This window comes from Artemia sp. Qi Xiang Cuo, chromosome 15 (genome assembly GCF_049724085.1).
Source record: "Artemia sp. Qi Xiang Cuo chromosome 15, ASM4972408v1, whole genome shotgun sequence".
Lineage (NCBI taxonomy): Eukaryota > Metazoa > Arthropoda > Branchiopoda > Anostraca > Artemiidae > Artemia > Artemia sp. Qi Xiang Cuo.
This window is the reverse complement of record NC_142808.1, coordinates 66,559,858-66,581,737: the sequence shown is the minus strand read 5'-3', so window position 1 is coordinate 66,581,737 and position 21,880 is coordinate 66,559,858. Positions and strand designations below refer to the sequence as shown.

The window sequence follows — 21,880 nt, the reverse complement described above, 5'->3', positions numbered from 1 at the left end:
GGCGTTATTTAGCTTTCCTACGTTTTCTCTTAGGATATTCAGGTCTTCTTCGGTCAAAAGCTCAAACAAGTGTGAGGCTAATTCTCCAACGATTGGTATTACGCCTAGCTGATCTTCGGTATTTGCTTTTTCGAAAAAATACCTCGAAGATTCTCGTGGTACTTTGCTTTAACTTTTGTATTTCTGTGTTGAACAATTCAAATAGTGCTTGTAGTCTCTGTCTATATAATATTAGAAAAGATTGGTGAATCGATACTTTTAGAGCGTTTTTCTCGTTTAGCTCAGGTAATGGTTCAATATCTTCCCTTGCCGGCTCGTCGGCCATTGCTAATCTTGCACAAGTACGTTTACCGTCTATTATCCAACACTTCTTATGTACGTAATCTTCTTCTTTTTCTTTCATACTTTTATTTTTCTTTTGTTCTGGTTGAATCGCTTGTACTTTGATCGTTTGCATCTCGGTATGCCTTACTGGGATTCTTGCCCTTAGGCCTATAGTGAATACGCCAATCGGCTGGGTGCGATAGTACGTGGGCCCTGTTGACCACGTCCATTTTGTAAGTATCGTTGATCTTAGATAAGTTAGCGTGGTCAAGTTTCTAAGTGATTTATTGTTGAGTGCGCTCCTTTCTGGGACTGTATTTGTCGTAGTTTCTGACATTGAAGATTGTATATCTCTCGTTGGGGACTCATATGTAGGCGTGGTTGTCTTGGTGTCTTTTATGTTTCTTTCTATAGGATTTTTATTCTTATCATCATGTTGTATATTTGAGAATTTCAACTCCTTGAGGTTAATAATTTGTCTGTAGTCTTTTTCCTTCGCGAGTTTTGACAATATTTGCTTCGTAACATTTTGTTCAGCATGATTTTCCCACAATTCTTTGAGAAAAGTCCATAGGCTCGGTAATTCATTTAACATTGCGTAGTTTCCATCATAAAGTTTATTTTGCTTGGAAGTAGTCAAGGAGAAACTTGTGGTAGATTTAATTGTAGTTTGTTCGCTCATGGAACTATCCGACTTATTTAATGCTCTCCTTCTTCGGCTTTCGTTCTTGTTAAATCCTAGAGCCTTGTCGATTTTTGCCATTTTCGGGTCGAAATCTTCTATTATTAATTTCAATTTTAGTCTCGGAAACATGGGGGGTAGATTAATTTTATTTTCCTTGTGGTGCATTTCTCTTCTTGGTTGCATGCTTTTGTCTGATTTTAAGAATTGGAAAATGGAGTTCTATAATTAGTTGTTATTTTTTTCTAGTCTAATAACAGGTTGAAGAAAGGTCTCGAACGGTTTGGGGTCCAGTTTCATAAATATTTTCCTGACATTATGACTTGCGAGCAACGAATTCTCGTGTTTAAAAATTATTCCATGTTTTACGATATCTTGGGCTAAAGTTTGGGAAATGAAGATTGTTATGACATTTGTTATTCAGATCCTTTTTGCTATTTCTGTAATTAATACTTCATTAGACATAATATAGGAAAACTTCTCACGATTGATAATTGATCATGAATTTTGATTCCTATTATTTGTTCTCTTTTTTTTTGAAGGAAAGAAGGTGCTAATTATGATATTATATTTATATTATTTTATGATAATCTTTGTTGCCCAAAGGAAACAGGGTGAGACTAAGATTCGTGGTCGTTCAATTTGTTACTTTGCTTATGGTCATCGTACTGTTGACTCTTAAGCTGGGGGGATAGGTATTTTAATTACTTTCACGTAAGAATTTAATTGTTTTAACGTAAGAGTAATTGGGTTTTAATTATTCGATTGTTTTAGCTTTTTTGTTTTCTTGATCACTTTTGATTTTGACTGATAAGTTTTAATTCTTTTAAACACAATTTCATTTCTTCTCGCTCTATATAGTACACTCTTTGGATTGTACAAGTACTGTTTGTAATATTTTATTTCTTGGAGGGGGTCATGTTTTCCTTGATATTTTACACAGTTTGGATTCCCTTCAATTTTGTAGACTAATTTTTGCTTTTTACATTTGTCGAGGAGTAGTAAATCTGTTTGGCAAGGACCTTTAACATACCAGTACCGGATTTTATATTGTTTTTGTAATTTCCTAATTTCATGTTGAATAAAATGGAGGTATTTTCCCTTTCTACCGTTATATTTGATTCCTAATTTGCCTCTCGCTGGCCGATATTTTGGGGTGTTTGCGAGATCTAGACCGAACTCATAAGATTTTACGTTAAACTTCCTTAAATCATACTTAACGTCCCATTTTTTCGCGAAGACTTCCTCCCCTGACTTATTCACGACGATCATTGCAGCCGAGTATATGACGTTTTCTTTTGCATGTCTGATACATATGTACTCCGTATCGATAATTGCTTTGGCCATTGTTCTGAAATGAAAGATAGTTTCTATTGGTCTCTGTCTAGTTAATAATTTTTGTCAAGATTGGTCATGATCATGGTACACTCTAGGTCGAGGTCAAATTACCTTTTCACCGGCATTTCCTCAATACATCGGGTACTTATTCATTCGACCATAATTCGAGTCATCTGAGCTCCATATTAACCAATTTTGAGTGAAAAACAAGGTAACTTCAGGTTGAGGTTGAACTACTTTTTCACCGGTGCCTCCTTGCACCTGGCTATTTTTGTGTTCGAACATAGTTAATACCCTAAAGTTCCGTACTCTAGTTTAACGACTTTGCGGTCGTATTATATTCTTAAAATTATAGAGACTTTCGAGAAACTGCCTTCTTGTCAATATATTGATAATGTATTTAGGTCTCGTGATATTTAATCTAATTCATAGTTCCATAAATATCAATGCAATACTGGTCTATGATGCATTTTTTTTTTCTTTCTTTTTTTTTATTTATTATAACAATCGATTTTCATAGTTATAACACTTCAGGTAATATTATATGGTTCTTTAATCATTCATTTTAACAAGATTATCTATATACACAGTTTCTCCCACTGAGGTTGGGTTTTAATTTCAATATGGGTGCATCATCCGGCAATGCCGCCTTTGAACTTGGAGATATAAGCATATCCAGAAGTCGGTAATTTTCCCATGACGAAACATTTGGGCTGAGAAATTGGATTTCAAATACTCTATCATTTTTACCGTTTTCGGGTATATTTAGGTACATTAAATACACTAGTAGTTGGTTTGGGAGGTGCAGGCCTTCCAAAGTGGCGGTTATATCATTCCTTCGTATATTTTGACGAATGACTTTCCGGCACAACTGAGATAATGACAATGGGTCATTTAATATCTTTACTACAGAGAAACTTAAATTTGTGTGTGATTGGCAACAACATAGTTGCTCACGCACGATTACGTCTAACCCAGGGACTATTTTTCTTCCAAAATTTTCATCTTCTTGGAAGAAATTCAGGGTTATTTTCTTTATGTCTTTATATTCTCTTGGGGTAAGTTGAAAAATTGCGGCTCCCATTGAAGGGTTTATCGGATTTAGATACGTGTTATTTACACAATTGACGTACAAGATTTTAAGAAGGGTTTCACTTTTTAACATATGTCCTTGGTCTATTAATATGGAGAGAAATTTAATGGGCCAAATTGTAGTTATATTATTATCATCTTGATCGTACCAAATATTGTTGGCGATATATTCAGACAACGAGCTATACATTGATGATGGGATATGTTGTACTAAAATTTGGAAGGCCAGGTTGGCACTTCGTCTAGTGTGCTCTAGTGTTTTTGTCATCGCACGTGCACTAAAATTATAAAGCACTAGGCTTGCCGTTGATCTAAGGATGATTCTTCGTTCCAACCTTGTCTTTTGAGATTTTAGAAGATAATATAGTTTTGGACAGTCAAGATTTTCTACTGCTTTAATAAGTTCCTCTTCTTTCATTAAATTGTCAACGAGTCCCCATTCCCTTAGCGGAGCATTAATATTGTCTACGCTATGTCTTATCATAAGATTCCATAAGATTGTATTTTCCCGTCTACGATTATTTAATTGTTGGTGGCTTAGGTATCTTATCATGGTTACTTTTTTTTTTGATTATTCTACTAAATTTTAGGCTAATATAAGCAACATACCGTATGGTCGCTTGTTTCGGCGATTCCCTTAACCAGTGGTTGAAGGTCTTAACGTACAGTATCTGTAAACGTGCTCTTATATAAAATTTATCATTAATTATGAAATAAGTGATTACTTAGTAGTAACATATTTCCAAAAATGGTTATGGTGATTTAAGGTATAATGATGATTATGAAATAATTAAGATAATTAAATAGTTGGCTACACGGCGCGTCGCTTAGCGCTATCAATTTGATGATTAATTGTAATATTTGCTGTTTACTTGGCTTTTTTTTAATTTTATGTTATTTAATTTTCACTAGTGCTCTTGCATTCCTTTTGGTACAAGTTGCTCTCTGCAGAGGAAACTACTGCTCCAACAATAGATTCAAAGAATAACAAGACGTCGGGACCGAAAGTAATTTCTGAAGATCAGTTCCGGAACCAGTCCCCCAGGACCAATTCCTGAACTAAGCTCCACAAACTAATTCTAAAATCATCCACTTTCCGGACACAACTTCTCATGTATGAGGCTTGTTTGTTTGTTTTCTTCGTAGATTCTTTTGCATGGTTACTTTTGTTATAGTAAATATTCTGGTAATAAAATCAATGTAGGGTAATTTTAGCGGATTGCGTAGTTAATTTTACTAGTCTTTATGGCATTCTTCTTTCTGTTCTGGTTGTATTTCGTAAGAGATACCTCGACTTTGCACACCTCCCCCAAACAATCAACAGGAAAAGCTTACAAAGTTACGGCATTCCCCACGTATCAGAATCCTTTTCATTTTCGCTTCAGATTCACGTATGGTTACCCTCGTTGTCATTTTATCTTCCTGTTGTGACAAATGGGGATACGAGGCACCACACGTCTCGATCGCTGACCAATGGCTCTCCTTGATTGAGGGTAGTTTTTTTTTTCAATTTAACAACCGTAGTTTTTTTTTCTATGGTGGTTCCTCATAAGAGAACTAACAACTTCCATAGTTGTTAATCATAGAGAGCTAGGACCAAACGGGAACGGCAACGGAAAGAAAATGACACCATTGCCATTCCTCTGTGGCCACCGCTACCCAAAACTGAAGGTCTATTTGTTTAAGGAGCTTGGTGGCTAGACCGTTGTAGTACTTGCCATGCAACGTCTTATTGTGGAATCAAGTCTTGCATCTCCGTAACTCTTTCTCAACGGGGGGTGAAAGTCAAGTGATTGCATGGTGGGATAATATACATTATGCTCATTTGTGGCTGTAACCTCCCATGCTTGGGGGTCCATCCGTTTTCACTATTATATGTCATGTGGATATTTGAGTCATTTTTCCTCTACTATTTTATGGTGTTGTCCGCTGACGGTTATTTTACTTTGTTTTTTTTTTAGTTAGAATTGCCATGTATACTGTGCTTTTATTAATTTTTGAGGGAAGAAAAAAAAATTTTTATTGTCATCTTGGAAGCGTGTAGGGTACTACTACTGACTTTTAGTTGAAGTATCTTTTACTTGGTTAAAGTGGGGTTTTGGGCTTAAGTAGTTACGTATAGGGTCGTATTATATTTTTCGTTAGTATATTCTAGTTAATGCTTATACATCAGTTTGAGGGAAACTCTGTTATAACCTTAATGTGGCATCCAATTTCCATACTTGTTGAATCCTTATTTGCAACAAAAAATTTCCTAAGTAATCTATAGTCAACGAGGCAAAAAAATTTTTTTTTTTTAAACAATCTTTTTTAAAATATCCATAATTTCAATTAACTTCGTTAAGGCCTTTTTTTGAAAATATGGTCTTATTTTTTAATACTTTCGAAAATTTAGCTACTAGGCTGTAATGCCTTTTCATTTATCTTTATATTTCATTTAGCTGTGATGTGGCTAAGGTATCTATTCCTTCACTTTCATCAGCCTTGTATATCCTTGATTAATGGGAGTTATGCGAGTCGAAGTGTAGCTCATTTACTATTAAGGCTTCAAATCATCCCTCTCCTGTGGCAGGGTTAACGCCACGTGGTAGAGATATTTATTATCCAGCGCGGTATTACTTACAAGATTCGTAGCTTGTCATAAGCCATATGAGTTTAATTTCTTTGTATTCCCAAGTGAAAATTAAAATATATTTGCGTTTGATGTCGAACTTTGATGCCACTAAGATGCCGCACGACTGAAGGGGGGGGGGCTCATAAATTTGATTAGAACATTACTTATAGTATCTGTAATTCTTTTTCTTTGGTATTTTATCGCGATAATCTTTAGGAGGTTATCCTTTTGTAAGAGTTTGATTCAGGGAGAAAGTTCGATAATTTATCCATGTTGATTTAAGGTCTTTGAAGTATGTTTCAGAGCAAAGGGCAAGAGTACTTTATAGTGTTAAAATCTACACTTGATCTCCTTTATTGCTTCAACTTTCGCTTTGTTACATTAGAAATTACCCTTGAGTTATTCATATATATGCTCATTATAACTTCGTTAATTTCAGTTAGGGATATTTGTTCCTTAGTGAACAAAACTTAGCTCTTGTAAATATGTGTGATTTACTATACTATATTGCTTGTTGGGGGGGATAGGGATTAGTAGGAACTAAAGGCCGTGATTGGTTTGAAAGGTTAGTAAAAATTATTAAACACTGTTTTGTTGTAGGTGCACTTATGAGTTACTATAATTTTTGGAAGCAACAAAAAAATTCTCTTTCTTTTTTTTTTACATTAGTTGGTTATTTTTTTTTACATTACTTGATTTCTGAATTATTTTAGTTATTAGTCGGTAATTTGACAGGCCTATATTGGTTTAATTTTTTTTTTTTTTTTTTTACCTACTCGTCTTTAGCGGTAAATTGCGCGGTTTGCGTTAATTTTGAGAATCCATATAAATTGAACTACATTTCTGAAGCAGAATATATTTGCTATTGTCAGACAACTATTAACCTAATTGCAAGTTGTCAGTTCTTATAGCGCCACCTTGAATTTGTGGTCCAATTTTACAATACTTGTAATGTAATTGTCGTTTAAATACTTTGGGAATTATAATACTTTAGGAATTAAATGATTGATTTTATGTTTTACCCTTTTGGCAGTCTATTTTAGTAATTTATTTGTCTTATATGTAGATGCATAATATAGGACTGACTGAACGATTGTAAGCGAATAAATTTTTTTTTTTTATTCAATATTAGGTTCTCATTTTGGTATTACCAATCATGATTATCATCTAATCACAGTTCAAAATCTTTCCAAGTTAAGAAATTGTCTGGCCTAGGAATAAGTTTTTTTTTGTTATTTTTTTTTTTTTTAAAGGTTATTCTTTTATACTTTAATTGCGCGGTTCATTTGTATGCTTTAATTCTATTTAAGGTAAAATTGGTTGAGTCTATTGCTGCAAATTTTTAGGGTTTTTGATGGTTATATTATCCTTTGCCTATCGGCTGTAAGCATTCTACTGCTTTTGCTAACTGTTGCAAAACTAATGTGTTATTTAGCTATTGGTTAGTTACGATTTTAATTTATGGTACATCAATTATCTATTAGAAAAACATATTCTCTATAGTTGGTGATCAAAAGTTGAAATATTAATCAATATGCGTTGGTTTTTTTTTTTTTTTTACATATAGGCATATAGCGTATAACTGATCTTTGGACCATCAGCGAATGGTTTTATCGCAAGACTCGCCACTCTTTACCATCCCAGCCATGCGGTTCCATTTCCCATTGCTACCGCCACCTCTAAGATAATTTCCCGCTAACATTATTGATATAATTTTTTTGGCGATTGTTTTATCTTTCACTTAGCGATTATATAGCAATAAAGCTATTTTTGTTGGTATTTATCCAATTACTGATTTAATTAGCTTAGACATTGGCCACAAATTAAGTTCATGGTACCACTATTTTTGATGACAAAACGGTTTCTCAATAGAGGGCCATCTCAAGTAAAAAAAATAAAATTAATCAATGCTTCTTTTTTTCTTTTGCTTTAATCTGTCTTATTTGCGATTCGCAGGTACGATATTTTACGATTTTGTTAACTATTTTTCATATTTTTTGATTTAAGGGAGGTTTATTTTGTCTTTCAAACTGTTTAATCTTTACGAATGATTACAGTAATTACTTGTTGAACTGATTTTACTCATGGTTCTGTCACACCTGGCCTACAGATATCTTAATTAGTGTTCGACTACGCCACTACAGAAGTTCAACTAAACAAATTGTTTAGGAGGTTCGATCATAAAAGTCTCCCTGTTTGGTTTTCATAGGATTTTTTTTGAGGGTTATAAAGGGGCCTATTTTTATGACATAATGATTACGCCACACTCGATTTTTTAATTGTATATGCGGATATGACTCTTATTAAGCAATACATATCGTCTCTATGTTTCAAATTCTATGCACCAGATTAGCATTTTAAATCCTTTAAGTTTAGCTTATCCTCACCTTTCCGGTTTACTCTTGTGTTTTGCATTAATTATTTAGCAATTAATTTAATTTGTTCATTTAGGTTTTTAAAGGTAATTGTATTTTATTTATTCGGATTTTATTACACAAATTTCTAATAACTATATAATTAAACGTTAAATATTATTAATAAACGTTAATAAACGTTAGTTAATTACTAGTTTTTAGGCGAAAGGACTATCGATTTTATGTATGCATTTAGTTCAAAAAATAAAAGGTACACGGGTCAGCAATTTTTTGTTAATTGCGAAATGAAAAGTGAAAGATTCTTAACTTGAGAATACTATGCTTAGATAGTTTGACTACGCTATCATAAATCTTAATGGTTTCCACCTGGTATCATGGGTCTTAATTTCCTATCATATCAACGCTTTACAAGGGTTATTGGAATCGCAGAATTATTTTAACATTGGCCGAAGTGGTATTTGCTTAGCAAAATTGGCGAGAAGGGAATTTATTTATTTATTTATTTTTTTTTTTTTTTTAGCGACTTGGTGGGTTCTTTTAAGTAATTGACTTCATATCAAGGCTCAGATAAAGGCCAAAAATCATATATGCGGATTAAACATTCGTTATTTTACCCAGAAAAGATACAATCTTACTTATAGCTATTTTCAATTAGTTAATTTCTTGTAAAGTATTCAGTTCATATTTAAATAATCGTGTTGGGACGGATTTTTTTTTCATTAGGCTTTAATGTATAACTTCTTAAGGATTAATTAGTCTTGAATATGTTAAGTAAGTTGACGTAAAAACCTATACTTATTATCATGTCAGTCATCACACCTTTATATGCAGGTAAATTTTGCCTCGCAGTTATTACTATCCTCACACGTATATACACATATACACTTATATATGCACATATACATACATATGCACATACGCGCACATATAAATCCAACTGTTTGATCATTAGACTGCCGCTAATTACCTGTTTTCCTAATTGCCTTTTAGCTTGGTAATTAACACGATAATAACTCGCACATATATTTTTTTGACTGAAATTTTTTTTTTTAAGTTGTTTGACGTTTTATATTCTTTACGGCAGGTTTGGGTGGTGGTTATTTCCGATCACCTTTTCTTGTGATTAGATTTAGTAAATTTTGGAGGTGCGTATTTGATTTTGTCGTTGGCATTATGATTAAAAATAAATATCCCACAAAATTGATTTTGAGAAGATGTAGAATCTATTAAAGCGCCGATCCGAATACTTTTTTTTTTTTTTTTAATTAAAAGTAAGTTTTGGAATGTAGTGGTCTGGGGTTATGGATTGATAGACGGCCGAACCTAGGACACGGATTTGATCCTCGTGCCCCGAAGAAAACCACCTCATTAAGCGAGCCATTGTGAACGTCAAGTGTACCTACTCTGGGGGGGGGTAACCCAAAGGCGGTTTAAAAAGTCCACTTCATTAAAGGTTTGCAATTCATTGCATTTTTTTTTTTTTTTTTTTTTTTTTACCATTTAATTTTTAATCTGCATTTATTTATCTATTTATTTTTTAAGGAAATACTATGTTTTGTCTAGCAGAAACATAATTATCTAGTTTAACGAGTTTTCGTTCGAATATTGGGTTATTTACTACTTTTTGTCGGTATACATCACATTCTATAAAATGTAGTCACTTTAATGTATTAGAAGGGGATTTTGACGAAAAAGAATTTTTACCTCTTTTTTTTTATTTATTCTCATGTCTGGTATTCCTTAGTTTTCTGTACCTTCTGGCAATGGTTGGGTTTTGGGTGTTCCTTGTGGTGCATAGATTTCTGAGGAATCTTGGCCCGTAGTAACATTCTCTTGGGCGTCAGGGTACTGGGCCCTCACAATTATATTATTATCCGTTGGAGGATTCTGTTGATTAGTTTCCACTTGGGGTTTTATGTGATGATGACGGGCTTGATTTGGAATCGCAAAATATGCTGGTTGGGATGACCCTTCGTTGTAGGTGTTAGTGAGAAGATTTTCCAAATGGGGACTGAGGGGTAGGTCAATTTCGATAGTGAAGTATGTTGCAACCACTTTTTCTAGGTTTGAGCAGAAATCTTTCTGTTTTTGAAGTTCTTCGGTGATTTTGGCATGGTTCTCCTTTAGTCGTTTCTCTAAGCTGTCCTGTTGCAACTGAGTTATTTCTTTCTATTCTTTTAAGTGCTCGTATTTATGCTGTAAGTTTAGGATCTCTGCTCGATGGGGCGCTAGGGCTTCTTTTACTGCCATTGTCGCGGACAGAACAGTACTGTTTCTATAATCTTGTACTTTTTTACCAATTTCCTGCATTTTATCGTATAATACTTGTAATTTTAGGATCTGATCGGGATAATTATATCCCTCGAAAAGCGTGGCATCGCTTATTGATTCCATTTCATTTTGGATTTTGGCGGTCTGTTCTTTAACTTCCATAAACTGGGTTTCAACCAACTTATCCATTTGTTTAGTTATTAAAATCTCATTTATTCTTTTGTTCATTGTTTCTTGGAAGGCCTTCACGTCCCTAAGGGATTTAAGTGTGGTTTCTATCATATTGTCGATTTTAGATTTTTATGCTAATAATTTTGACGAGTCTTCGAGAAGTTTTTATATTATTTTAAATATTTTATACATATTTTTTATGTAAATAACATGGTTTCAATAGGTATTTTTTCTTTTTGGAGGATGGTTTGAACAATTCTTGTTCTTCTTCTATCTTTGGGGTTCTTTACCAAGCCAGGATATAGTTTGTCTGGAAAAATTGATTATTAACTTCTTCTGACCTTTCATGGGTATTTTTCATTGTAATATTCTACTCATGCACCCTTGTTTTAAGGTTTTTTTTTCAAATTGTTCATTTCGATTTAATATTGCTATATAAGTTTTTGGGGTATTTTGTTCCTAGACGTATGTCCATTTGTCTGGCCTCTTGCTAATTCTGCCAGATTTCGTTGTAATTTCCTGTTCGCCTTCTTGTTTTTATTCTTTTTTGATTTTCCCATAGAGATCAGATCAAATTTCTTATACTGTTTTAGTAGGTATTTTTGACCTTTTAATTTTGCGGCTTTCGCAAGGGCCGCGGCAGAAGCCGGTTTTTGCTTTGGTGCGTTCTGGGGGTAGTCAGGATCTGATTCATCGTCGGACTCATTAGAGCTAGTGTCTGAATATTCACTATTTGGGCTTTCGGGGGCGGTCCTTTGCGATTTAGGGGTATCTCCTGCCCTTGCTTCATATATTTCGTCTCCTCTAGAGGTTGAGGGTTTATTTTCCATTTCCTCGCGTTGAGGTCCTGTTTCAGGGGAGTTAAAAGATTCCCGGGAACTCTGGGAGGAGTCAAATACTTTTGGAGATTGTCTCCACTGCTTGAATGCCATATCTTCCGGGGGGTGAGGTGTATTCCGTAGCATTGTCTGTTTCCAGGAATGGGATTCTTTGGGTTTTACTTTAGATACCGTTATGTGATGGTATTGTCCCAAGTCCTCATTTTCAGGGCGTTCCTGTGTCCAAGGCAAGGTACTTTGCCTTGTTTTTATCAGATAATTTACAATGTCCATGGCCTCTCTCAAGCTTTTTGTATTTGTATCCCTAGGAGGAGTCTTCCTCCTTTTTGCACCTGGGGTTTCCACGGCTCTGTTTAATTCCTCCTGTAGCGATAGGGGTCTTTCTATCGGGGTTGCTGGGGATACCATGCCGCCAGGAAATCTTTTGGGGGGATATGGGGTCGAAATTCTATTGGGGAAAAATTGGGTTTTCGGCGACAGCGTATAACCTAATTCTGGCTCCGAGTGATCTGAAGACGAATTTTCTGGACTCTTTGGGGTTCTCGCGGGCATGGATCCTAGGGGTTTTCTTTTAGGGATGACTAGATTCTTGATAGCTAAGAATTCTTCAAAATCTTCCTCTTCGCTATGGTTTTCAAAATAGTTTTGTTTAAAATTAAAGGGTTTTAGTTCGGATAGCCTGGACTTCGGAAATTGATTTTCCGCGTTTGATGATTCTGAAGATGAGGGTTCGGGTGCCCACGTAACGGGGTATTTGGCACCTTTTATACGGCTAACATGTGCTTTATATGTTCTCCCATTTTCTGGGTTTATCATTTTAAAAGTAAAATCGTTGTCATATTTTTTGATTATTCTGTAGGGTCCTGAATATTTATTGGAAAGTTTTTTGCCTTCCAGTTTAGCTTCATTTTTCAGATAGACACAGTCGCCTACCTTAAAATTTATATTCCCCTTGATTTTGGATTCATTTCTCAACTCTTGGTTCACTTTACATTTTTCCAACTCTTGTCTAACTATTTTATAGGTTTTTCTCATCCTATTTATAAAATCTTGCTTGTAGTCCTCTGTATTATTATAATACTCTCTTGATTCTATAATTTCTTGATATGGTATTTTAAAATCACGTCCGAATAAAAGAAAAAATGGACTTTCCTTGGTCGCTTCTGAATAAGCAGTATTAATTACATTGGTTAAGTAAGGTAGATACAGATCCCAATCATTTCGGTTATCTTTTGAATAAATACTTAAAACATTGGAAAATATTTTGTGCCTATTTTCAATTTTTCCATTAGCTTGGGGATGGTAGGGTGAGGTTAATAATTTTTCGATTTTAAGGAAACTCATTAAATCCTTAGTTACCTTGGAAACGAAGTAGGTTCCGTTGTCGCTAATAACCTGGTGAGGAACGCCAAATTTTAAAAATATTTTAGCTAACGCTTTACTTGTGGCATATGCGCCCTGATTTTTCAATGCTTTGGCAAAAGTGAAGCCGGCAAAATGGTCTATTACTGAGAGAACGCAAGTATGACCTCTATTAGAAACAGGTAATCCACCACTCGTACCATATAGGTCGAATGATACGATATCGAAGTGAAATCTTGCTTCTGGCACCCTTCCCATCGGGGGATTTGGGTACGTTTGGGGATTTTTTCTTAAGTTACACGCTTCACATGTACTTATAAAATCTTTGAGTTTTGTTAATGCCGACGGAACATAAAAGTATTGTTTTAGCTTGTGAAATGTTTTGGTTATTCCCAAGTGTCCAACTATTTTGGAATGAAAGTATTAGAAGGCAGGTATTACTAAGCTTTGGGGGAATACAGGGATTACTAAGGTTTGATCTCTATTTGTCTCGCCTGTTACTATCTTGCAAAGGATTTCTTTGTCCAAATCGTAATAAAAATTGTCTATTTACCGTCTTAGGGCTTTGAACTTATCAGGGAGATTATCAGAATTCACAAAGTAATTAATGAGAGTCAAACACATTTCATCCTTAACTTGGTTCCTTTTGATATTGGGTAGGGATAAGGGAATTACTCGTGGCCCCTTTTCTTCTGTAATGACTTTTGGTTTATTCTTCTTGTGTCTTCGTTTATAGGGATTAATGGCATTTATTTGTTTAGTTTCATTATCTGAAGGGTTATCCTCAGGGTATCTACTTAGGTAATCACAGGGGGCATTCTGTTTACCGGTCACGTGTTCAAATTCGTAATCCAGATCTTGGATTTTCATTATCCATCGCGCTAAAATTCCGGTTGGATTCTTGAATGTGCTTAGGTACTGTAAGCTTTTATGGTCCGAGCGCAGTTTAAATGTTCGTCCTACTAAATAATGTCTGAATTTATCTAAATGGTAAATTATAGATAATAACTCTAATTGCGTTGCTGAATAACTACTTTCACCTTTGGTTAGAGTTCTGCTTGAATAGCAAATGACATTCTCTATATACTGAGAGGGTTCTTGTAGGGATTTAGGGTAGTTTTCCATAAGGATTAATTGGGAAAGAATTGCACCGATGCCTAAAGCTGAAGCATCAGTGGTAACCACGAATTGTCCCTTTTCAAAGTCTAGTAGCGACAAGATTGGTTCAGAAGTAAGAGCCTTCTTGAGAGTGTCTAAGAAAAGTTTGAGCTTCCTGCGACCAGGTAATATTTTGGGAATTCCCTTTGGTTAGATCTGTTAGGGTTTTTGCGATTTGGGCGTAGTTGCGTATAAATTTTCTAAAATAACTGGTTAAGCCAATAATACTTCTTAATTGTTTCATAGTTTTTGGTGGCTTAAGATTCTCTACACATTTTATTTTCTCAGGGTCCGGTGATATTTGACCTTGGGTCACTATCATTCCTAAGAATTTTATTTCTGATTGAAGCAAATTTACTTTTTCAGGTCTACATTTCAGATTACCCTCTCTGAATTTTTCAAAAACTTTGGCTAATGTTTTTAAATGGTCTTCCGGTGTTTCTCCCATGCAGATAACATCATCCACAAAATGGATAATATTTTCTATACCTCGCAATAAATGTAATAGAGGTGTACATAATCCACTTCAGCTAGCTTAGAGTCCGAAGGGTACTCTCAAATATTCAAAGGATCCACATTCCGTCGTCGAAAAAGCCGTTTTGTAAACGTCATTTTCTGCTATCTTAACCTGGTGATAACCCTGCGTGAGGTCAAGAGATGTAAAAATTTTATTTTTTGTTGAGATGGAATGTAGGATTTCGTCAATTCGGGGCAGGGGAAATTTGTCACTAACTACCTGCTTATTTAAGGCTCTATAATCTACTACAAGCCTAAGGTCCTTGTTCTTTTTTGGTACTAGTATAACGGGGGCTGAATACGGGCTTATGCTTGGCCGTATAATGTTGTTTCTTTCTAATTCGCGGATTTTATTTTTTAACCAGCCTTTGTAGGGATGGGGAATGCGATAGGGTTGTTTAGCTACAGGTAACCCTGTGGTTTGGATAGAGTGTTGATAAAACGGTATTATCCCAATATCTTCCTTGCATGTAGAAAAAATATCTCTAAAATTCCAGAGCAATTCACATAATTTTTTCTTCAATTGCGTTTCTTGGATATGATCTAATTTAAATTTTTCCAAAAATTGGGGTTTTGTTAGGGGGTACTTATTCTTTGGATTATTATCACCAATACTATTCACCAGGCTTCCATTGGAGTTTCGCCATTTGTTTAGATCATGCTCAGAAACAACTTGTATTTCAACGAGACATGTTCCTTTTTTCAATGTAATCATATCGTTTTCATGTGTGTTAGTTAACCAAATAAAACCTTCGCCTTTTTCATATGAGATGATCTGTTCTTCACAAAGCAGATTTTCTGGAATTTCTTTACACGGGGATGCGAACCAAATTTCGGAATTGTCATTTACGGGGGTGATCATTTGAGAGATTTGCACTCTTTGCATAGTGTTTGGGGGGATTTTTGTTTTACGTACCGCGAACCCATAGTATTTTTCTTTCGAGTCATTTTCTATTAGGTTAAGACTAGCGCTGTCTTGCGGCAAGTCTTCCGCTTGTGGGGTTGGTTGTAAGGGTAGATCCAAGTCCTTTCCCCTTACAATAGTACTTGGATTTATTATTTCAGTCCATAATTCGGTTATTTTCTTTATTTCTGTTTGTCTATACTCCTGCATTTTCCCTATTTTTGCTTTTACTGACTTGATCCATTTGCTGCTTGAATTTCTCCCACGAGACGAGAGATAGGGTACAAAAGATTTTATTCTATTTACTGTTGCTTCCCCTCTCTCCACGCGTTGGAGAATAGGATCGTATGGATACACGAGTCTGTTATTTGCTATATCTAATAACACCTTATTAGATTTTAAAAAATTAGCACCAATTATAGCCTCATATGGAAAATTTTTGCAGATTATGAAGTTTGTAGGAAAGATTTTATTGTCTTTTGTCACATCTAAACATATGGAGCCTACAGCTTCGAGCCTATGCCCCGTGACACTTGTTAAACTGGGAATATTGAAATTTTTCCGTCGCTTAATATATATTTGTAGTCTTTTAAATATATTCAAATTTATTATGTTGACAGATGCACCTGAATCTATTAACGCTTTGAAATTAATACTCGCAACACTAAAATTATTCAATATAGGTAATATATCATCATTATCACTTAAGGAAGGTACAATTACTGGATGGGACCTATAAAAAACATTGGCCTCCAGGGTCCCGGTTAATTTTCTTGGGGGCCTAATTCGTTTCCCTGTGCGCTTATCTGATAAGTTGGCGTTTGAGGTTGGGGTTCGGTGGGAATTTCGCTTGTTAGGGAAGTTCCAAGTTGGTTGACATTTGATTGTCTTGTCTGCCACGTATTATTGCGTGGGTTAAAGTTTCTTGTGCCGACGGCTCAAGATTCGGTACTGGTTTTATTTATTTTGATACTATCTAAATTCGATTCTTCTTAATTATATGTATTTTTTTTTGCTACTATTTTCGGGGGATTTAGGTTTAATAAAATATTTTACTTCAAAATATTCACAAATTATGACACTTCAAAGCATGCAAAAAAAAATATGACACTTCAAAGCATGCGGAAAAAATGGTACTTTAATGCATGCTTACTTTCCCCCTGCGTAATATTTCTCAACAATCTTTTTTTTTTTAATGTTGTCCTTGTGTTTTTGCTCCTTTAAACAGGCCGCGCCAATTCTAATGGAGGGGGGGGGTTTATAAGTAGAAGGAGATTCTAGTTTTGTTATTCAATAATATCTTCTGATAAAGGAGTCTCAATAAAAATTGTTTGTTCTTATATCAACTGTTTAATTTAATGGGGAAATTAAGTTAAACTCTTTGCTGACGGTTCGCGTGTGGCTTACCTGAGTGGAGGCTGAACTTCTAGAGAGGGGAGCTTAAACCAGGAGTACGCGCAGGGAGCTTATGTTAACGGCCATTCTGAGTCAAAATCAGACTTATAAATTTCAATTTCCCTTAGGAGCGAGTGGAGCCACAAGGACTAACAAACTTGAGAAATATTAACATAGAGAGAATAAAATAAGAAAGTAATGCATTTATTGTTACTCACATAATTGTCGCAGGGCTTCGGATATATCAACACACTTGTAATACAAAACACTGGTACAAGATTGTCATCTGGAGTGATGCTACACAAAAGTTAATGCACTGTCAAAAAGTTTTCTCGAAGGTTTATCTTGAATATACACACATATCATAAGAAAATCCTCGGTTAGGCTAGCTGTGTAACTTCTCTAAGACTCCCATAAGACTGCTACAAGACTCAAAAATAGACTGGAGCAAAATTGTTAAGTCCTAACTATCTATCCTCTGCAATTCTGCCGGGGGTTACGTTTAGGCGTTGCTAAAAGTATATTTTGCAACTCTTATTGGTTGAATTATTTGTCTTACATCACTATTGGGCCGGCTTGCACCAATGGGCTACTGGGGTTTAATTAAAGTTTATGACTTTTAAGCTATCACTTTGGAATTTTTCTAACAATTCAAAATTTTACACTGCAACATTTTGCTAGCAAGTGTTGCTTAATTTATGACTATTAAAATATCACTTTGGAATTTTTTCTAACGAACAAAGTTTTACATTTTAACATTTTCCCAGCAGGGTGTCTCTTAACTTTCAGAAGACTTATAATTTATTTCTGTGAGAGTTGGTAAAAGATAATACGATTTAATTACATTGAGATTGATAGTTTTAAACTTTAGTCTCCAGAACAATGCAATTAGCTTATAAAAATATATTTTGCATCTCGAGTGACTATTTTTTGTATTATAAATTTTACTCTCTTGACAGTTTGGTATTTTCGAGCTCTTAAGATTCAAATTACATTATTCGTTGGCTGTCATATAAGATTTGGTCAAAATGATATTTATTGCGTTTATTGGCGACACCTGGGTGGATTTATTTACTGGATTTTCTGTGGGAAAGATTCTTACGATGTTTGTTACAAGGTATAATTACGATGTAAAATTATTTACTTGGTAACTTAAATAATTTTACTTGGGTAACTTAAATTGGGAGATTTTGAGGTTTTTGAGAATTGATCCCATTACAGTTAGGAGCTCCCATCCCCTCTGCTGAAGAAGGCTAAAATGACCAAATGCAATAAAAATGACCCTTGGATTTACTTTCTAATCTGATTCGGTTTATATGTGACAGCCTCTTTTCAGTAGTAATGTATCTATTGAAACGAAACTTACATAGAAACTTAAACCTGAGGTAATAGGCACCACGAAACATGAAAATATACATTGGAATTGCGCAAGAAAAACCCATGCCTGAGACATTACACTTACACGTGAACATTTTAAAAAGCTAATCTGCCTTGGAAAGAGTCTGATGTGTTCGGGGGGATTACGTTCCTTGGCGTTTGATTGACATCTACAAAAAAAGGGTTTAGCATTTGCAAATTTGATCCTATTAAGGTGGAAAAAAAAGAATTTAGCATTTGCGAATAATTCGATGTGTTGACAATTTATAATAGTGAAGACCTGCCATAATTTAACGGGAAAGGGCGTATCAGTTTTTTGTAGGGAAGGATGGTTTGATAGTCTACTGTATAAAATGCAAACGATGTTTGATTCAGTGTGTCAATTTAAAATAATATACGATGTGTTGACACAGATATGTAGATAAGAAATACAATAAAGTAACAAGAAAGGCCTGAAAAGTGTTTTGGTGGGGGGGATGGGTTGATTGTGTACTTTATAATACACAAGTGATGTTTGGACAGTGTTGTCAATTTAAAATATACTTCGATGTGTTGTCAATTTAAAATAGTTAAGAAATAAAAAAATTTAACAAGAAATGGTTGCAAAGTGTTTTGGGGGGAGAAGTGTTGATTGTGTACTGTATAATCCACAAGTGATGTTTGGAAAGTGTTGTCAATTTAAAATATAATTAGATGTTTTGTCAATTTAAAAAAGTTAATAAATAAAAAAATATAAAAATAAATTGATTAAAAGTGTTTTGGGGGGAGATGGGTTGATTGTGTACTGTATAATACACAATTGATGTTTGGATAGTGTTGTCAATTTAAAATATACTTCGATGTGTTGACAATTTAAAATTATTTACAAATAAAAAAAATTAACGAAATTTTGGTGAAAAGTATTTTGGGGGAGAATACTTGATTGTGTACTAGATAATACACAAAAAATTATTGGACATTGTTTTAAATTTAGAATGAAATAAGATTTGATTTAAAAATAAAATATTTTATAAAAAGAAAAATTTAACAAGAAATGTCTGAAAAGTGTTTTTTGGGGGGGAGATGGGTTGATTGTGTACTGTATAATACAAAAGTGATGTTTGGACAGTGTTGTCAATTTAAAATATACTTCGATGTGTTGTCAATTTAAAATAGTTTAGAAATAAAAAATTTTAACAAGAAATGGCTGAAAAGTGTTTCTGGGGGAGATGGGTTTATTGTGTACTGTATAATACACAAGTGATGTTTGGACAGTGTTGTCAATTTAAAATATACTTCGATGTGTTGTCAATCTAAAATAGTTTCGAAATAAAAAAATTTAACAAGAAATGGCTGAAAAGTATTTTGGGGGGAGATGGGTTGATTGTGTACTGTATAATACACAAGTGATGTTTGGACAGTGTTGTCAATTTAAAATATACTTCGATGTGTTGTCAATTTAAAATAGTTAAGAAATAAAAAAAATTAACAAGAAATGGCTGAAAAGTGTTTTTTTTGGGGGGGGAGAGGGGTTGATTGTGAAATGTATAATACATAAGTGATGTTTGGACAGTGTTGTCAATTCCAAATATACTTCGATGTGTTGTCAATTTAAAATAGTTAAGAAATAAAAAAATTTAACAAGAAATGGCTGAAAAGTGTTTTGGGGGGAGATGGGTTGATTGTGTACTGTATAATACACAAGTGATGTTTGGACAGTGTTGTCAATTTAAAATATGCTACGATGTGTTGTCAAATTAAAATAGATAAGAAATAAAAAAATTTAAAAAAACCAGGCTGAAAAGTGTTTTGGGGGGAGATGTTCTGATTGTGTACTGTATAATACACAAGTGATGTTTGGAGAGTGTTGTCAATTTAAAATATACTTCGATGTGTTGTCAATTTAAAATAGTTAAGCAATAAAAAAAATTTAACAATAAATGGCTGAAAAGTGTTTTGGGGGGAGATGGGTTGATTGTGTACTGTATAATACACAATTGATGTTTGGACAGTGTTGTCAATTTAAAATATACTTCGGTGTGTTGTCAATTTAAAATAGTTAAGAAATAAAAAAATTTAACAAGAAATGGCTGAAAAGTATTTTGGGGGAGATGGGTTGATTGTGTACTGTATAATACACAAGTGATGTTTGGATACTGTATTCAATATAAAATATACTTCGAGGTGTTGTGAAATTAAAATAGTTAAGAAATAAAAAAATTTAACAAGAAATGGCTGAAAAGTGTTTTGGGGGGAGATGGGTTGATTGCGTACTGAATAAAACACAAGTGATGTTTGGACAGTGTTGTCAATTTAAAATATACTTCGATGTGTTGTCAATTTCAAATAGTTAAGAAATAAAATAATTTAACAAGAAATGACTGAAAAGTGTTTTGGGGGGAGATGGGTTGATTGTGTACTGTATAATACACAAGTGATGTTTGGACAGTGTTGTGAATTTAAAATATACTTCGATGTGTTGTCAATTTAAAATAGTTAAGAAATAAAAAAATTTAACAAGAAATGGCTGAAAAGTATTTTGGGGGAGATGGGTTGATTTTGTACTGTATAATACACAAGTGATGTTTGGACAGTGTTGTCAATTTAACATGTACTCTGATCTGTTGTCAATTTAAAATAGTCAAGAAATAAAAAAATTTCACAAGAAAAGGCTATGAATCCTCCCCGAAATGACTTCTAAGGGTTTTATGACTCCTCTCCACAATGAATTCAGATGGTTTTAGGACTCATCTCCCTAGCCATAACTCCATTCAACCTTGAGCGAAGGTATAAAAGTTTAATGAACTATTTCTCTACTTAACAACTACATTAATAGCCTCCAAGATGATAGGACTGTATGACACAGAATTTATCAGATTGAAAAAATCATCTTGGTGTGTTATATTTGAATGTGCTTTTTTATTATTGTCTATGGATCTTGAAGAAATTGACTGTTATCTTTGGATAGTGAACTATAATCTGTTTGAGTATGATAAAAGCTTGTGGAGTACTACATTACGTCATATAAACAGACTGGGATTCTATGATAGAGTGATTACACCACTTAATAATACTGGTCAGGAACTGAGAAATGTTCAGGAGGAAGTCAGTGAAATTTGCAGCTTTTTTGGGGTTGAAGCACTCTACATAAAGGGTAATGTACCTACAGATAAAGTTTTAGTTCAAAAGTGTGACCCTAGGATTCCACTTTTCAATCTAGAAGAGTTTAACTGTCCTAAATTTGAAGGGGGTTATCACCGTCCTGAAGACGAGGTTAAGTTCTTCGCGCAGTGGATACCTAAGGACATATCTGATCGTGATAAATCCATAAGATATGGTAAAAACTATTCTATATCATGGAACCATCGTTTCTGGGTGTTTAAGTGTGAACTTTAAGTACTATTTTTATTTAAATATGTGTTGTTGTTTGCTTTTTTTCTCAAATAAAAATCTGTTAATACGATTAAGCAATAAATATATTTA

The 21,880-nt window shown here is 34.1% G+C and overlaps 1 protein-coding gene across 1 annotated transcript in view; it reads right to left on the bottom strand.

Annotated features, from left to right (window-relative positions):
- Positions 1–11,298: 11,298 nt before the first annotated feature.
- Positions 11,299–21,880, bottom strand: part of LOC148944008 (uncharacterized) — a 29,756-nt gene continuing 19,174 nt past the window's right edge. The window contains 1 exon segment of the mRNA XM_089101331.1: positions 11,299–13,887. Within this exon segment, the coding sequence (XP_088957457.1) occupies positions 11,299–13,887 (2,589 nt within the window).